This window comes from Aethina tumida, chromosome 1 (genome assembly GCF_024364675.1).
Source record: "Aethina tumida isolate Nest 87 chromosome 1, icAetTumi1.1, whole genome shotgun sequence".
NCBI lineage: Eukaryota > Metazoa > Arthropoda > Insecta > Coleoptera > Nitidulidae > Aethina > Aethina tumida.
This window is the reverse complement of record NC_065435.1, coordinates 68,746,455-68,763,279: the sequence shown is the minus strand read 5'-3', so window position 1 is coordinate 68,763,279 and position 16,825 is coordinate 68,746,455. Positions and strand designations below refer to the sequence as shown.

The 16,825-nt window shown below is 31.9% G+C and overlaps 1 protein-coding gene and 1 long non-coding RNA gene across 4 annotated transcripts; both read left to right on the top strand.

Moving 5' to 3' along the window:
• The first annotated feature begins 1,648 nt into the window (after positions 1-1,648).
• Positions 1,649-16,756, top strand: LOC109600356 (tubulin monoglutamylase TTLL4). 2 transcript variants are annotated; one of them, XM_020016505.2, is made up of 14 exons: positions 1,649-1,806; positions 2,010-3,159; positions 9,630-9,772; positions 12,421-12,624; positions 12,741-12,909; positions 12,965-13,073; positions 13,123-13,330; positions 13,387-13,513; positions 13,566-13,782; positions 14,677-14,897; positions 14,952-15,163; positions 15,223-15,296; positions 16,245-16,387; positions 16,529-16,756. In XM_020016505.2, exons 2-13 carry the CDS (start codon positions 2,066-2,068, stop codon positions 16,371-16,373), a joined length of 2,907 nt encoding a protein of 968 aa, XP_019872064.1. In that variant the 5' UTR covers positions 1,649-1,806; positions 2,010-2,065; the 3' UTR covers positions 16,374-16,387; positions 16,529-16,756. The 2 variants fall into 2 exon arrangements, with proteins under 2 accessions (XP_019872064.1, XP_049826356.1); XM_049970399.1 differs by having other exon boundaries at positions 12,421-12,639.
• On the top strand, positions 4,090-4,935 carry LOC109600383 (uncharacterized). Of its 2 annotated transcripts, none has more exons than XR_002191614.2 (3): positions 4,090-4,315; positions 4,439-4,712; positions 4,862-4,935. It is a non-coding gene; the product is annotated as an uncharacterized LOC109600383 (long non-coding RNA). The 2 variants fall into 2 exon arrangements; XR_007548808.1 differs by having other exon boundaries at positions 4,293-4,331.
• Positions 16,757-16,825: the final 69 nt, after the last annotated feature.

Genomic DNA, 16,825 nt, shown 5'->3' with positions numbered 1-16,825 from the left:
ATTATTGTTGGCAAATAGCACTTTACTAATAATTTCTTGTAATGGTCCTATATCACACCAAGAACAGTTTTTGTAGTGTATCTGGTAAGTTCTGTTTGGAGAACGATAAATGTGTTTTTTATCATCTGATGGTGTTCTATTGAACACTCCAAAGTGCACTTCGCCAAAACTCAGGATAATTAACAAATTTTTGTGCAAAATTATAATCTTGTCCGAATATTCTTTTTTGATGCCAATGGTTTCTTTACTGAAATATATACTTGCAAATTTTGTTCATTCAGTCGACGTCTGATTGTTCTACTAGACACACTGATATACATCTGTCAATAAAAAGATATGTTTTTTGTTGGGACATTTTCTTATTATATTTTCAATTGAGTATATTGCTTTATATAAGATTTTAGCGAAATCAATATTTAAACCTTGATGTTTCATGTACTTCTTCTCTGGAGAACAATGTTCTTTCTTCTCACTAAAAGTGACTTTATTTAATAAAATAATACAAAACTTACTAAAAGTAAGTTATATATATAGACAAATTATCCAAATAAAAAAACTCTTCCTTAATCGTAAACTAAACATTTAGGCAACCCAGATTAATTGGATTAAAATTTTAACACACCATTTTTATCTATTTATCATCTAGTCTGAATATACATCTTATAGAGGTACATAAATTTTATACATTTTTCCATTTTTTACAGCTTCATTCAAGATTAATACCATTTTGTGGAAGGATACTTTAAAAGTTACTGAAGGATCAATATTATTCATTTTTAATGTAAGGTTTTAGTGGTGCAAAAATGAAACGAAACGCACTATATTCAGAATGAAGAATTAATATTTACGCATGCATGTGGAAGATTGATATTCTGATATGTATATCAGTATATCATATGTGTTTACTTTGTAGTTTTTCGTGTTTAATAAATAATAAAGTAAATCTAAAATCCTGTGCATAGAAAATTATGTCCTTAAAAAAAGTTTTGTTATAAACTTAGTGTTTTTTACAAAATATTTTATTTTTCTGATATTTTAAGACATCCATAATTTCGTAATGATGTCATTAATGACAAAATAAATAGAGGCTGCCCTTTGCAAAATAAATCTCTCATTAGCTATTTGGGAAATTTTTTCTACCCGGCAGTTTTTTTTTTGTAATTTAATAAAAAATTAACATTACCCGTCCGTCCAAAGAATTTCGTAGGCTTTTAAAAGAACTATGTTCTAACAACACATAACTTTTTGTATTATTACAAATTGATGTAAACTCAGAAGTTAAGATAAATAATAGCTATTGGTTACCGATTAGGGAACGCTATTAGATAATCTTTATTATAGTTTAAACGACGCAGATTTAAAGTGCGTAGCTGCATATCAAAATATGCGGCACATTTAAACCAGTCGACTTATATCAAATCGCGACATAAAAATGTAAAATTTTAACGTCCCCCGACATAAAAAAAATTCCTCTTTCACTCAACATAATTATTTCAGTACGAAACACGCATAAAACGAATTCCGATAATATTTATTATGAAATTTAACGCGGGAAAGTGATCATTTCGGATTTCAACTCCTCCATTTTTTAGTTCGGTGACGTGTCGACAATCGTAGGACGGTTCTCTCGCTCTCCGGCCGTGTATTGGTGTGAGACGGAAGTGTTATCGAGCGTCGTTGATTGACGGCGTAATTTCTTTCTTTACACGCGGGTAAGATGGTTCGGTATGTCGATCACCAAGATTGATTAAACACGAAATTATAGGAAATGTGATAGGATTTCGGTTAACTAGTATCGGTTGGAAAGTGAGTTTTGGTTTTACTGTTTTTAATTTATCGTCATTTGTTGTGGTGAACTATTGTTTTTGTAGAATCTATTGTGTATTTCGTTTATTGTTCTATAGATTACACACCATTTTGAAATTTAAAGCTAATTTTTACTTCCACGTTTATATTACATGTGTTTAAGTGATAAACGTGTTGGAATAAACGTGTTTATTTATTTTTAGGTTATGTAGGAGAATTTGTTGTGTTTAGTGAGTTGTACTGAAATACTAAACAGAAAATGGGTGATTGCAATTTAACTTTAACGTACAGTTGTCCGAAAACTTGCAAATATTCCTATTCATCCTGGTGCCCTACCTGCGAGATACATTCACCCAGAAGGAGGTCTAGAAGTGAAACCAATGAACCTAGGATAGAGTGCCGAAAAAAATGTAAGGATATGAAAACCTTTACGCCAAGAAAATATCACAGAAGCAGAGAGTATGAAAATATGGAGTTGGAATATGATGTGAAAGATGGATGGAGTCAAACAAAAGATAACTGGTGTGAGAGCAAAGATAATAGAGTGGAATGCTGTAGGATAAGATCAAACTTGTGTGAACTGCCTACATCTTATATATCTAACAATTGCCAAAGTATGACAACAAAACTGTCTAGTGACACAAGTGACTATGTTGTCAAGTCCAAGCCATTATTTAATGATATAAATCAATTAAGCAGTGTTCAAAAGGAATATAAACCTATTGTGATGGATAACAAGCTCAGTCCTAATAAAATTGACGTTTTAAGGCCTCATTACAGACTGGATCAGAGATTAAGCTCGCCAAGGCATTCGGCGTTACCTAAAACTAGGACTTCCCCCTTCCACATTAAAAATGAACTGTTTAGGGACAATCAAAATTGTGATGATTATAAGAATTGTAGGGAATATTGTACATTAGTAGATTTGAAACACCACAACATACAAGATCGAAGTATGTGTTATGATACCTCAACATATTTTAATACGGGAGAACTAGACTCTTTCAATTTACATGACAAGTATAACACTGAAATGAACCGCCTGAAGGAAAATCTAGTAACGTTAAAAAATTCTTCTCCCAGTATAGAAAAATCTCCCAGTGATTGTAATAGATTTATTCAACAGATGCTTGAAAAGTACAGCGACATTCCCGAGCCACTGGTCGCAAAACCATATGAACTAAAAGTGAAAAAACCTAAGGAAAAGCAAATGCTTTCACCCACTGCCAAACAACGTTCCCGGATCTCATTGAAAACCAGACCTGCAGGTGCCAAATTCAGCAATGTCAAGTTGAGAAGGAACAGGCCCAAAGTATCTTCCACACCGTGCCTCACACAAGCCAACACTGAAAGGTAAATTTTTAATTTCATTCATTATACCACTTATTTAACATTGAGAAAAATAATATAAATATTATATTGTCATTTTATCAATATATCTATAAAAATATTGAAATATGAAAAAATTGTTTAAAATATGTTGTCTAATCATTCAGTTTATGTTTGTTAGGTTAAGACAGTAACTCAACTTAAATGATCAAACAATCTTCAATGCAATTTTTAATATTAATTTACAATTTTTTATTAATTAATAGTCACATCATTAATCATTTATTTTATATTATTTTCTGTAAGGTAATTTTTAGAATTATATCTAATATTTCATAGAAAGAAAAATGCGTTAAAACTTGAGAGAATTTTTGAATTAATTTATTACACATAGAAAAAACTTTTATGATAAAAATATTTTTTAAAACTCTTAAAATATTATTTAAACATTTTATTATCCAATAATTATTTGATCTGTTTTGGTAATTCTGGTAATCTAATTAGGTAATTTTTTTTATTCAAAATTCTTTGCTGTGACGTATTTTTTTGAATAACCCCTAAAAATATTTCATGAAAAAGAATATTAAAAGATGGGAAAATTAAACGATATTTACGAGCAATTCATCATCATTACAAAAGGAAAGCTTATATTATTGTCATATGTTCGACGAATATATAAAAAAATTAACTAGATTATTATACAAATATAATTTTAAATATTTCACAAATTGATTTTATTGTTAAATTAAGTAAATTAACTTTTATTGTGAAATAGGATATTTTTTGAAATTTTTTTTATATAATGCAAAGTTTATAAATGCATTATACTATATTGTGTAATATACTTTATTTTATTTTTGTGGCATAAATATATTATCTAACAGTTTTCCCGTTTAAAAATTCGTTGCTGTGGCAATCTTTACTTTATACTCGATTATTCTAGAGTATCCCCAAAAAAATATCAAAGATGCGAAAATTTGAGTGACGAAGAGAATTTACAAGTAATTCGTGATATATTGCACAGAACGTTAGCCCCAAAACCCCAGTCGATTGTCCAGCGCCCCGTTCCCTTTAGGAAAATAGGCAAACTCGATTTTACCACACCGAATTTGGAGAGGAAAGTAGAACCGACAAAACTTAAGCTTACAGATAAGATTGTCAAGACCGCAAGAGACCTTAAGTAAGAGTGCTGTTTTGTAAGTTAATGGCAAATAATTACCTTTTACTCAAAGACTATTGAATGGCACCGTTTTTATCGTTTAAACGGGTTTGTCCAAATACTCTAGTGATAATTTTTTCGTAGAGGTCCGAAAAAACCATCACAAGAAACCAAAGATCAAGAACAGTCGTTGGGCAGGAGCTTGTCGAAAATCCTGAACGATTCCACAAACGCTACCCAAACGAAATCCGGCGCCCTTATTAAATTGAAAAAGTGCATTCAAGATGAAACCACAACTTGTACAAGGCTCAAAGAATTATTAGGGGAAACACTGTTGAAAATCGACGAAAAATCTAGACTGTTGTTTGAAAAGAACGAACAATTTTTGAAAACGCCCGCAAGCTGTTGTAACACCAAGGTACATGTGTAAATTTTCCCCCAAAAGGATCACATGCTACGTAATATCATTGCATATTATAAAACGCAGCATTTAATCTTTGTGCGTTTTATAACTTTGTTGAAATTGATTAAAGACAACCTAATTTATTAATCAGACAACATTAACAGGGTAAGACGTGTACCCATTTAAGAGAAGTGCTCAATGAATATTTGTTTCAACGTAACATAGTCGTGGAAAACAAAATAGAAGATGACCCGCAGACTCAGAAAGATTTGGTGAAAAGAAAAATATTGAACGAACCCAACCACGACGTTAAGTAAGCATTTCCCCTCATATTTTTTAATTATTATTAACGATCGATCGAAGCGAGAAACGTTTTGGCAACGATCTGAACGAATTACACGCGCAATTAACACGAGAATCGTATAGATTCAGTTGAATTTATCGCCACTCATCGGTTTGGCATTCATCATCCGGTTATAACTATAAATAGTGCTTGTGTACTATTTTTAAACGCATTAATGAAACGAAAACGGAAATATCGATGTGGCTTCGAAACTGTTTTCAATTCTGTTCTCGGATAATCAATGAACGTATGTTATTAAATGGACGTCTTATCATAAGTTATTATCTAGTTTCAATTATTTTTTATTATACAGTTGAAAACTGAATTCTTATTTAGGAAAGAGGTCACATCAATACATGTATTGTTATATAAATTGGCATAGAGTTTGGCTATTAAATAAATATGGAGCAGTTTATTTTCCAATAATAAACTGAATCGTTTATTTTCTAGTAATAAACTGAATCGTTTATTAACTAAAAGAGATATATGCCCGAAATTTTGCAGCTGTAACGTGAAGTTATATATTACTCAAAAATATATTTAATGCACTGATGAGAAGCATGGAATTGGTTATTGACATTGGAGCTATTCAAGAAAGTTTCATTCCTGGAGTAAAAAACCTGTTAGATACTTGATACAAAACATACTTTTTTGAAGATATAAAAAATAAAGTCGTGAGCAAAATCATAAAAAAAAATAAAAAGGTAACACCAAGAAGTCTGAAATACTAGAAGATGGTGGAGATTGCATTTTGTACCACCTACGACATCTGAATTCTCACTGAATAATTTTAAAGAAATTTCAGGGATTGATCCACATTGATCAGGGAAATATCCACTGCGTACCATTTCCTCTCTAAACAGTTTTTGTCTAGTCCAGCAACTAATGTTAATTTAAAAAGACTTTATTAAAAAAAGTTGTGACTAATAACAGTTTAGTTCAAGTATTAATATTAATGTAAATGGGAAAAATATTTTAATTTATTAATTTTAATTAATATTTTGGAATATTATTAATGGGTTCTGATATAATATACTTTTCAACATTACATTAGTAATACAGACATTTTAGTTAGTTATTATGTTGGGACATTTTTAAAAGTTTACGTAGAATTCAAAAATAGAATTAATCTTACAGAATTCTTTTTGAGAATGAAAATTAATGTCACTTTCGATAGAAGCAGAAGTGACAGCCTTGAAAATATTAAAAAAAATCTGATTGATATGTCTTTTAGTTCTCTGTAAACTTCTAATAAATCAGTTAATTCAGTAACTTATTAATCTTCAGTTGTATGTTACTATGTATTCTAAACAGTTAAATGGTTTAATTTTAATACTTTAATTAGTCTTTATTTATTACTATAAAATTATTGGAGGTAATTAAAAATATAAATACTCTTAAATTTAAGTAATTATGAGTCACTAAAAGGGTCAATAAACAAACAAAAAAAATAGAATAATATGTAGAAAAAAAGTAAAGACCCTGTTTGGATATTACTGATATTTTGGAATTTTGTTAGTGACTTTTGTTAACGTATCTATCAAGAATATACTTTTCAGCATTACAATTGTTGGTAGTACAGTCACTTTAGTTTGTCATTCCATGTGAGAAACCTTTTGATTCGAGATGGGATAGGTCCAGAAGTCTAGATTTTAAAAATACCACAAAATTTATAGAAAACCATTTGAAAAAGAATTAAAAATATTAAATAAAGATAATTTCATTTTGTTGGTCTGTTTTAGTTTTCTATAAACTTCTAGTGAATTAGTTGATGCATATTAACTGACTAATTTTGAGTAGTGTAATACTGTAAAAAGTATACTAAATAGTTAGAAAGGTTTAATTTTAATTAAAGAGTTTAGTTTTAGAAGATAAAGTCTTAAATAATTGTATTCAGTCATCAATTAAAGACAACATTTAATTTTAATATATTTTAACAATTTTCTCATATTTTTTTACTATAGTGTTACTGCCCAAATTTAAAAATATAAATAAAAGGGCAAATAAACGAAATAATTTTGATTCATTCTATTTGTAAATATTCCAAAGACTAAATATGTACGTAAAATTTATAGAATATTATATATATTGTGTGTTGTTTTTTAATTATTTTCTCTATTAATAATTATTTATTAACAATATCTGCAGTAAAATAATATTCTTAAATTAATTAGTTATTAATTTGTAAATTATAATGATTAGGACACAAATTTATTCATAATGTTCCCCATCCATTCCAACAAACTGTCTTCAGTTGACAATATAATTAATTTGAAACCAAAATACACAAACACCGTTTAATACTTTGTATTTTTCTTTTGTAAAGTCGTGGCTCACGTGTCCATAAAACGTATCTAATTTCAAGGGGGGTAGTCATACTTTATTTTCAGTCCCGAAAATTACGGTACGAAACCAATTTTACCTCCGAAAATAGAAACGGGTGATATCCAATAACGAGCCCTAATAAAACGTCTGGCACGGCAAATCCCCGATTTCGAAATGCTGATTACCGACTTACATTATTATTTATTAGTCCAGGTTTCGAATTGCTGATTACCGACTTATTTTATTTAAACGAACAAAGAGCGCGAGCGTTTCTCGTGTCCATTCAGAATTTACGATTTTCAGTTTTCGAAACGGTTTTTATCGCCAGGTAGGATTTTTGGCAAAGTCACCACGAATTAGTCGACATATAATTTATTTTTAAGATTGTTTGCCGCCCAATTTCGTGGCGAGATCAAATGAATCGTCCCAATTGAACCCGAATGCTCCCATCGGAGGATCCACAAATGGAATAATAACAAACAGTAGAGCCGTGGTACGGGCTAAAATTAACCAGTTTTTCCACCGACAGCCGAAAACCTCGACGCCGTATCGGTTTCAAGTCGTTAGGAAATTTCGTTTGTTGTTTCGAACAACGCGAGGAAAACATGTCTTGGGCAACGCGACCCAAGCAGTCGCGTGTTGATCGCCGGCAGCACCACGTGGACTTACCTCTCTCCACTCTCCACGAAAATCCCGGATCGAAATTTATAATCGCGACTATTTTTATTTTGCGGGAAATCTCGCCTTTACTCAGTGCGCAACTATTCGGGAAGGTAACACATTTTTTGTGCGTGCGTCTTCGGTGCCATGTGCTTTGGTTCTCCCTATAAGTGCTCGAATTTTGGCAAAAATGAAACTGGATATCATACCAAGGTTATTTTATTATTTTAAATTACAAATTTATAAAATATTTTTAAATAAAATGTATAAAATTTTAATTGTAAAAATACAGGATGGTCTAATTAAGATGGAAACATCTCCGCAACTCTTCTATTTATAACTCGATTTTAATGAATGGTAACTGAAAATATAGACAATAAAAAACAATGTCTTTCAAAATAGGTAGAAATCAAATTTCTTAAAATATTATTGCATATTAAATTTAAGTCGATGAGAAAATTAAATTCGAATGAAAAAGTCTTATTAAGTAAATTAATAAATTTATAAAATAAGTTAAATTATAAATTAAATAAAAAGAAAAATAATAAATATAATAAGAAAAATGAAAATAAAGGAGTCTGGCTTAACGCATTAGTTTCAGAATCTATCAGTAGGAGGTGTCATGAACATAGTGTAACAGATAAAGTTGAATGTGTAGCTTGTTGGCACTAAAAACTAAAGTGTTTATGAAAACCAATGCGTCAATTATCTTGAGATATATTTGACATGGTTTATTTGATCAGAAGAAAAAGATTCATTAGAAAAATATATTTAAATCTTGTTAAAAACTTAAAATCCTATTTTTTTTTTTTTTTTGGAAATTTAGTATATATCCTTTTTGAAGGATGTTAAATTCAATTATTTTTTTAATAAACATTAGTTTTTTTTAATTTCAATTTAAATGTAATAATTATTTTTGATTTATTTACTCTAGAAAATGTTATGGTTGACCTTATTTAGATGGACAGACGATTTTTATGACATACATAGAGTTTTTTATTGTCTCTATTTTGAAATATTAGTCATTAAGATCTAGTTATAAATAAAAGAGTTACAAAGATGTTTCTATCTTTAATCAATTAATTATAAATAGTGTGAAGTGAAATATGGTAATCAGTTCATACATATTATTTCATCACATTTTTTTGATGATAGATTATTTTGAAACTGTACAATACTCACATATTATAAAGTGTATTTAAAAAATTGGATTAAAAATATAAATAATCGCCTTCAAGTGCACTTTTTTAAATAAATAGTATTAAGTGCAGAAAGTCGAATCCAAAGGATATACTTGGAGGTAAAATACAGAATTTCTGTATAACTCAGACTTAAATAAAAATAAGTTTATGCTGCAAAAATTTAGCCATAACACTGCAGAAACATGGTAAATATGTACCCATAATAGACCCACATAATGTAGCTTACAATTACTGCAGCGGCTTTAAAAAACTTTTTAAACTTGAAACAATCATTTTTGAACACGAGATTCGTGCACGTCAATTTGCCACTTCAACTTGTCCTCACACTCCGTTCAATTGCAGTCATAATTCTTCGACCTGTTCCCGTTTCAATTAGTAATCAATTATCGACTTATTTTACAGCGAGGGCTACCGTTCAGAGGACGACAATGAACCGGAGGCGGACCTGGACGAAGCGGACGGCGGCAGCGAAGTTTCCAACGCCGAAAGTGTCGAAGACAAAAAGGACGAATCGGAGGAGACCGAAATCAGTCTGAACGAGACCGGTGAGTATACACACAAGCTGAATCACTTGATATTGAAACCGGACAGTTTTTTGTTAACACACTGGCCTGGTTTAAAATAAAATATAATTAGAATTTTTGTTTTTGAATAGCCGCGTGCCAAATTTAATTACTTGGTAAATATTTTTGCTGCGGCGACAGGCAACGGCACATTTTTATTTCAGCAAGAGATTCACGCACAAGTTTTATTGTGATTAAAATAGCTGAATTCGCGTTTTGAACATTTACTAGGCGAGGAATAAAAAAAAACAACCGACTTTGATGTCGTGCGGCCGTTATTAATGTGCGGGTGTAATGAGCCCTACTCGTCACCTGTCTCGTACGATTTTCCATAGTTTTTTTCTCAACCACTTTTTCCACAGCCCGAAACGGGCTTTGAACCCGCGCCTTCCGCAACATTCTATAAATTCCACACTCTTGACCCAATTTTAAAATTTTCTCGCTCACGTCAACCGTTTCCCAATCGGTCCGCGACACGGACGATTGTCAACCGATTTTCTCCACGTTCGATTTTGACATGTTTGTCACCGTTCCGCGGCGCATTTTTTTTAACTCACTCTCGACTGAAATAAATTCTCGCCGGGCATGTTGAAACTGCTCGGCGAATTTTTGATTTGTTTCTGTAACATTTTACGTGGAGCCTTCAAAGGTGAGGATGTCGCTTTTTGATTCTAACGCTTGCCGTCGTAACTCTTTTTTGCCGATGTTTTAGACTTGATTACATACGAAACAGAAAATTGCTGTGATGAATGTCGTGCAAGCCGCGAATCCAGTCTGTACTGGATACTGAGGCGCATATTGCAGCCAGGTTTTTCGACTCTTTCACGCTGCTTGGTACCGAGCTTCAGTTGCACGACACCATGTAACTATTGAAAATTTTATTGGCGAGAGCGGATTTAAGAAGGCGGTTTGAATATTTCATTTGTTGTGTATTATATACAAATATTATATATGTTTTATACTTCTGGATTTGAAGTAACTCGTTATTTTGTCGGAGTATTTTTAAAAATGTATTAAGTTTGTTTAACCTTTATTTGAAATACACGTGTTTATAACACGTGGACCACTTAAGACAGAAACACACCCGTCACTTTTTTATTTATTAATCAATTTCAACGAATAATTAACAGCTGCAAAAGATATACAAGAGGTAGCACTGTACACGCCAAAACAACTATCCGAATCATCCTGTTGAAATCTACTGTAAAATTTTTAAAAACAAAGATTAAGAAAAAATGGATAAATTAAATTTAAAATTCTTCAAAATACATAACAAATTTCATAAATATTGAATATTTATAAGTCTGCGGTAAAATTCTTCTTGTGATCAACTAAATCAAGAAATTACGTTGTTAAAAATATCTAAGAATATCAAATGGTGACAACATATTAGTTCCCACAATCAGATTAAATAACTTGCGGTCTTGTTCACACAAAACTAAACTAAATTAATTGAATTAAACTGTTTGTTTATCATGCTTTTCATTAACCAAAAGATCCGCCGCAGATTTATTTCTTCTTCAAATTATGAAATTAAGTATTAAATATATCTAAGAATATCAAATAGTGACTTCACATATTAGTTCCCACAATCAGATTAATTATTTTGTGTTTTTGTTGAAACTACGAATTTAAGCTGTTAGTAGAATGATTATTTCATATTCTCAAATAATTTAACAATTTATATTATGGCCTTCATTAATCTGAATATCATGAAAATATGTTATTATTTAATTCTGTCACAGACTTGTATATTTTTATGTACTTCTTGAAGGATGCTGCAATGAAGAACTTATTTTTTTAAGAAAATACCTATTTTTTCAATATTGACTATAAAAATGTCATGATAGATCTCTGTTGGATGATACAGATAACAATTTTTAAAGGATGTATAAAGCGAGTTATACATAAAAAAGTTTCAAGGGTGTTTCCATCTTAAATGGACCACACTGTGTCTAAAACACAAAATTACATTTACTCTAATTTAAAACCGATTATTAGTTTAGTGGTCTTAATTGATTTTAATTAAATCTTCTAATTATAGACGAAGGTAAACATATGAAACACTCGAATACATCAAATTGTTTATGGCTTTTCAAGTAGAAATCGTCCAAACGATATAATTTTAGTTTTTGCTTTCAGTCCACTCTCCACAATTTCAATAAACGTTTCCAGAAAGAATTTATCGTGTAAACAATTTTTACACATTCTAATTCTTTTGCCGAGCGTATTAATCATTAGGTTTATTTTAAAGCGGCCAAAATTGAACTCCGCTGTTACATTTAAAAACATTCTCAGTGAATTGTTCAAATCAAAATGCAAATCATTCCAAGTTATTCTTAGTGTACTTGTTTTCTTTCCCACGATAAGCAATTAAAAGTTTTATCACTGTGCAAGAGCCAAGGCGTGGGTCAAACGTTATAAATTAGAATTATAAATTTAATTTAAATGATCGTGCACGCCTGTTCATCCGGCAACTATGAATCAATTATTTTAAGATAATTGTTTACGATTTCAGAAATTCATGCAAAAGTAACAACTATGTAAGTTATAATAATTAATACCTCATCAATGTGGTTCAGTGTGAAATGTTTTGCATTCGTAAAGCTTGTTTCTTTCTTCTTTTGCAGGTTCCGGCGACGCGTGCCGCGAGTGGCCAGTAAGACAGAGCCTGTTCCCGTACATTCCGCCTTACATTAGTTTTTCCGCACACAGTGCCGAACATCCGACCAAATTTCCATTGGGCGGTCGCTTTTTCAAATGGAAGCTCACTACAATCACGCCCATATTAGTTAGGCAAACGTTAACCAATTCGGGTTTTGCTTTGGTCAAAAGTGAGTTCAGTCGAGGTGTGTCCCCCTACCTTAACTCCTATTCTTCCTACCGTTCTATCCGTTTTTAGTTGTTACACCCTGTGTGTTATGTGGTGATGATTTGATTGTTTTTTTAGAGTCGAATCAATGGCTCGGCACGTGGGGCAAACACATGAAATCTCCGATGTTCAGAACCCTGAAAGAAACCCAGAAAATCAACCACTTCCCGGGTACCTTCCAGTTAGGTAGAAAAGATAGGTTGTGGCGTAACTTTCAAAGACTGATCAACAAGTTTGGACATAAAGAGTAAGAAAAACGCCACCGAATTTTGTACGAATTTATACTAATCATCCGTTCGCAGATTCGGATTTATTCCACACACATACGTTCTACCTCAAGAGTTGCAACTACTCAAACAAAATTGGGAGTACAAAAATGGAAGCGGCGGTGAAATGTGGATTATTAAACCGGTAAGTTTAATTTATGTCTGATTTGCAAGGTTTCATTGATTTTTTACAGCCCGCTTCGGCACGCGGTGTCGGCATAAAAGTGATCAACAAATGGTCGCAATTACCAAAGAAAACGTCGCTGGTAGTCCAAAAGTATATCGCTAAACCATACCTTATAAACGGGAGCAAATTCGACCTAAGATTATACGTTCTGGTCACCAGTTTCCATCCACTAAGAATATATTTATATCCTGACGGTTTAGCCCGGTTCGCAAGTGGTCAGTTTATTTCTAGTATGTTCCAAGCCATGAAACTAAAATTAAATGATTTTCAGCCAAATACAGCGAAGAGTCGAAAGATTTGAAAGATCGCTACAGGCATTTAACAAATTATAGTATAAACAAATTGTCCGATCAGTATACTGCTAACGAAGACGCTAACTCATGTCAAGGCCATAAATGGTGAGCTATTAAAAATCCGAAGCTGGACGAATAAACCGGTTGTACATTACAGGACCATCTCCAAACTGATGGAATACCTACAGGAACGAGGTGTAAACAGCAGCCTCCTGTGGAAGAATCTACAACAGTTGGTGATAAAAACGATGATCTCCGCTGAAGCACCGATCACACAGCTCTGCGAGGAGCACATGAACAGCTTGTATAACTGTTACGAATTGTTCGGGGTCGACGTTTTGTTGGATGAGGATTTGAAGCCTTGGTTGCTAGAGGTATTTATTTAATTGCTAACGTGGGACGACATTTTATATTAGTTTGAATACAAGGAGATTTAATGACAGATTCAAGTTATGACATTAAACTATTAATTTGCTGATTTACAACGGCGTGAACGTCTGGCACAATAAAAGATAAAGTGGATGTGTTGTGGATCTGTGCCAAACTTGTAACTAGTATACCTAGGTAATTATTTATTCAAGTCAAAATGTAAAAATGTTACATGTGATTTCGAATTTATCCAAATTCGGTGGTATGGTCGTGTGGGGACGTAGAGTTTTGAATTGCTTTCAGATGTAATGGCTACGGAATGTAATTTTAATTACTAAATAGATTTTCCAACAGTACCTACTAAAACGTTGTAGTTTTGTAAACTATAAAAATTAAAAATACGCTCTAAATCCCTCGATGAAAATTTCGGTGAAATCTCTACAAGAGGTTTGGTGAAGTATAATGTCCTTATAATGAAACACTAATCTAAAACATTATACATAGCCTAAAAAACTTTCTTGCATTACTTGACTTTTTCTTTCAACATTATTTAATATAAACATATATGCAATATAACAAAATTCGATAGAAATAATAGTCTTATATTTTCCAAATTAAACATTAAAAGCTAAAATGATACTATTTATAATATTCAACAATTATTCATAATTGTAGATTCATTTGTCTCATTTTGAGGCAAGCTGTGTGATTTTACAGAAGATGTTTGTTGATGTTATGCACAAATTAGTATATAAAAAAATATCTATTATCCTAAACAAAGAATCCCAAACAATAAATGTTTATTAACAATATATATACATCCTTTAATATTAAAAAAAAAAACATTGAACCCTTATATCCATACGTTCAATTTTAACTGAAATTTTGCTGTGACATAGGTAAACATCTCTCCGAGTCTGCACAGTGCCTCACCGTTAGACGCACATGTAAAGGGACCACTTGTGCAAACATTGTTTGACATGGCTCAATTTCATCTACCTAGTAGAATCACAAAGGAAAGTCAGGAAACGCCGGGTGGTTTTGTTGGTAAAATTTACACGACTGGTCTAATGAAGACCGAGCGTCTGAAGCACATAGAATATGAACAGTATGAATCTAGGTAAATTGTTTTCATTACCAAAAAATATTCTATGTTAATAATTATAATTGGTAGATCGGATTATCTAGAGGACATATTGACGAAGCTGACGGGCGACGATGTGAGACAGTTAACGAGGGCCGAGGACGAGTTCGTCGCCAAAGGAAATTTCGAAAGAATATTTCCCACTGAGAACACACACAAGTATTTACAGTTCATGGAACCGCGATACTACAACAGACTATTCGATGCCTGGGAAACGAAATACAGCGCCAACCGAAAAGAAGGTTAGTGTACAATCGTTTAAACTGTTGAACACTCGAAAACGGAACATTTTCTTTTTAAGGCATCAAACTATTGAAGAGCTTGTGCGAGAAAAAGGTCCATCTGAAAGCGGCGCCGTCATCGCGCTTAAAAAAGGTAAGCGACCGCAACGATTTCGTTGCGTTTTTCTGTTTCTCATTTGGAACTGCATTCATTGGTATATTAACATTTTTCACCCCGACCTCTCACACAACGCAAAAGGCGAGAAATTTCGTGCTGGCTACACTGCAATCGGTGTGCTCGCAATGTCGCAGTAAGTGCGTAACTATGCAACCTATAAGTGTGTCGGCCTCGATTGTTTTACTGTCTGTGTGCAACCGCTGCTGAATACTATAATTAAAACATACCTACTTTGATCGATGGTGTTTAAGTATTAGAACGATGACATTGGAGATTTAGACCCGAACTTCTTGAGTAACATAGGCTTAGACGGTTTTAGAGGTGACGTAGACTGCTTAGATGGAGCCAGACGATGGATTTTTAGCTGGTTTTTCCAATGGTTTTTAACGCAACAATTTGAGCGACAATATTACATGATTTTAGACGGAGAATGGTACTGGTAGCATCATGTAATATCACGTGTTTCACTCTTAGATTAGTCTAGACTTTTATTATTGATGACTTGTAGGTAGATATTTAGATTTCTTAGATTTTCAATAGTTTTAGTATTTCGTTTCAAGGGTCAGCAAGTATTTTTGTCTTTTATTCATACAACATAAACATAGTAAACTTTAAGTTAAAACTCTGAAATATGAATAGAATCAAAAACATGTGTTTGCCGACTCTAGGATATCACTTAGGATAGAATATTACAAGAGACCAGAATTAAGTTAAAATACAACATTTTGTTTAGTTACCCAGTTTATATTGTGTTGGTATATGGTTGTTAAGTTTCACGATTTTTTTAAACTACAAAATATGTTATGTTTTACTTTAAAATATGTCAATTATCACCGTGAAATATTGCTTATTTAACGATAAACAGGAGGGGACATTTTGTAAATAGTATAAATTGTAAATTTACGAATTCTTTTATGTCTGCAGAACTTGCCGAGTACGATCCCTGGCGATGTGAAGGTTCAGCAGTCCAAGGAGGTACAGAATCGTCCTCTGGAGGAGATACTGAGGACAGCCTCAATAACAAATGACGTTACAATTGTGTGTGCCAACTGATGTTGCGTTAATAAGTAAGGTTTTTCTCCTCAAAAATTATTTTATTATGTTTTAGATAATAAGAATACTTTACAAATATTTTACAAATTGTATGTTCAACTTTATGAATAAACAACCAAATTACATTAGCTAATGCGATTTTTCCTTTTTTCCAGGGTGGAATTAACACAAACATGTCTGAAAGAACACCAGCATTTCTAAACTGCCATCAGTAATTCATTTAATTTTTTTAAAATTTATGTTCAAACAATAGTGTATCATGAAATTGTATTATACTAGGTATATTTTTAAATTAATGTGTAGAGTCCCTTCATTTCTATTTATGATATACTTTGTTATTTATTAATATTCTCATTGAATAAAATCATAATTTAAATTATAAATATTGAATATATTATTTCATATCACATCAACAAGAAAATATACAAATTAACTAATATAAAATTAATGTT

Bases quoted from the DNA above. Each gene is read 5' to 3' on its own strand.
- LOC109600356 (XM_049970399.1), top strand. From the start codon at position 2,066: ATGGGTGATTGCAATTTAACTTTAACGTACAGTTGTCCGAAAACTTGC. The intron at 12,910-12,964 runs GTAAGAAAAACG...ATCCGTTCGCAG, and splicing joins AACAAGTTTGGACATAAAGA to ATTCGGATTTATTCCACACA. The intron at 13,514-13,565 runs GTGAGCTATTAA...TGTACATTACAG, and splicing joins TCATGTCAAGGCCATAAATG to GACCATCTCCAAACTGATGG.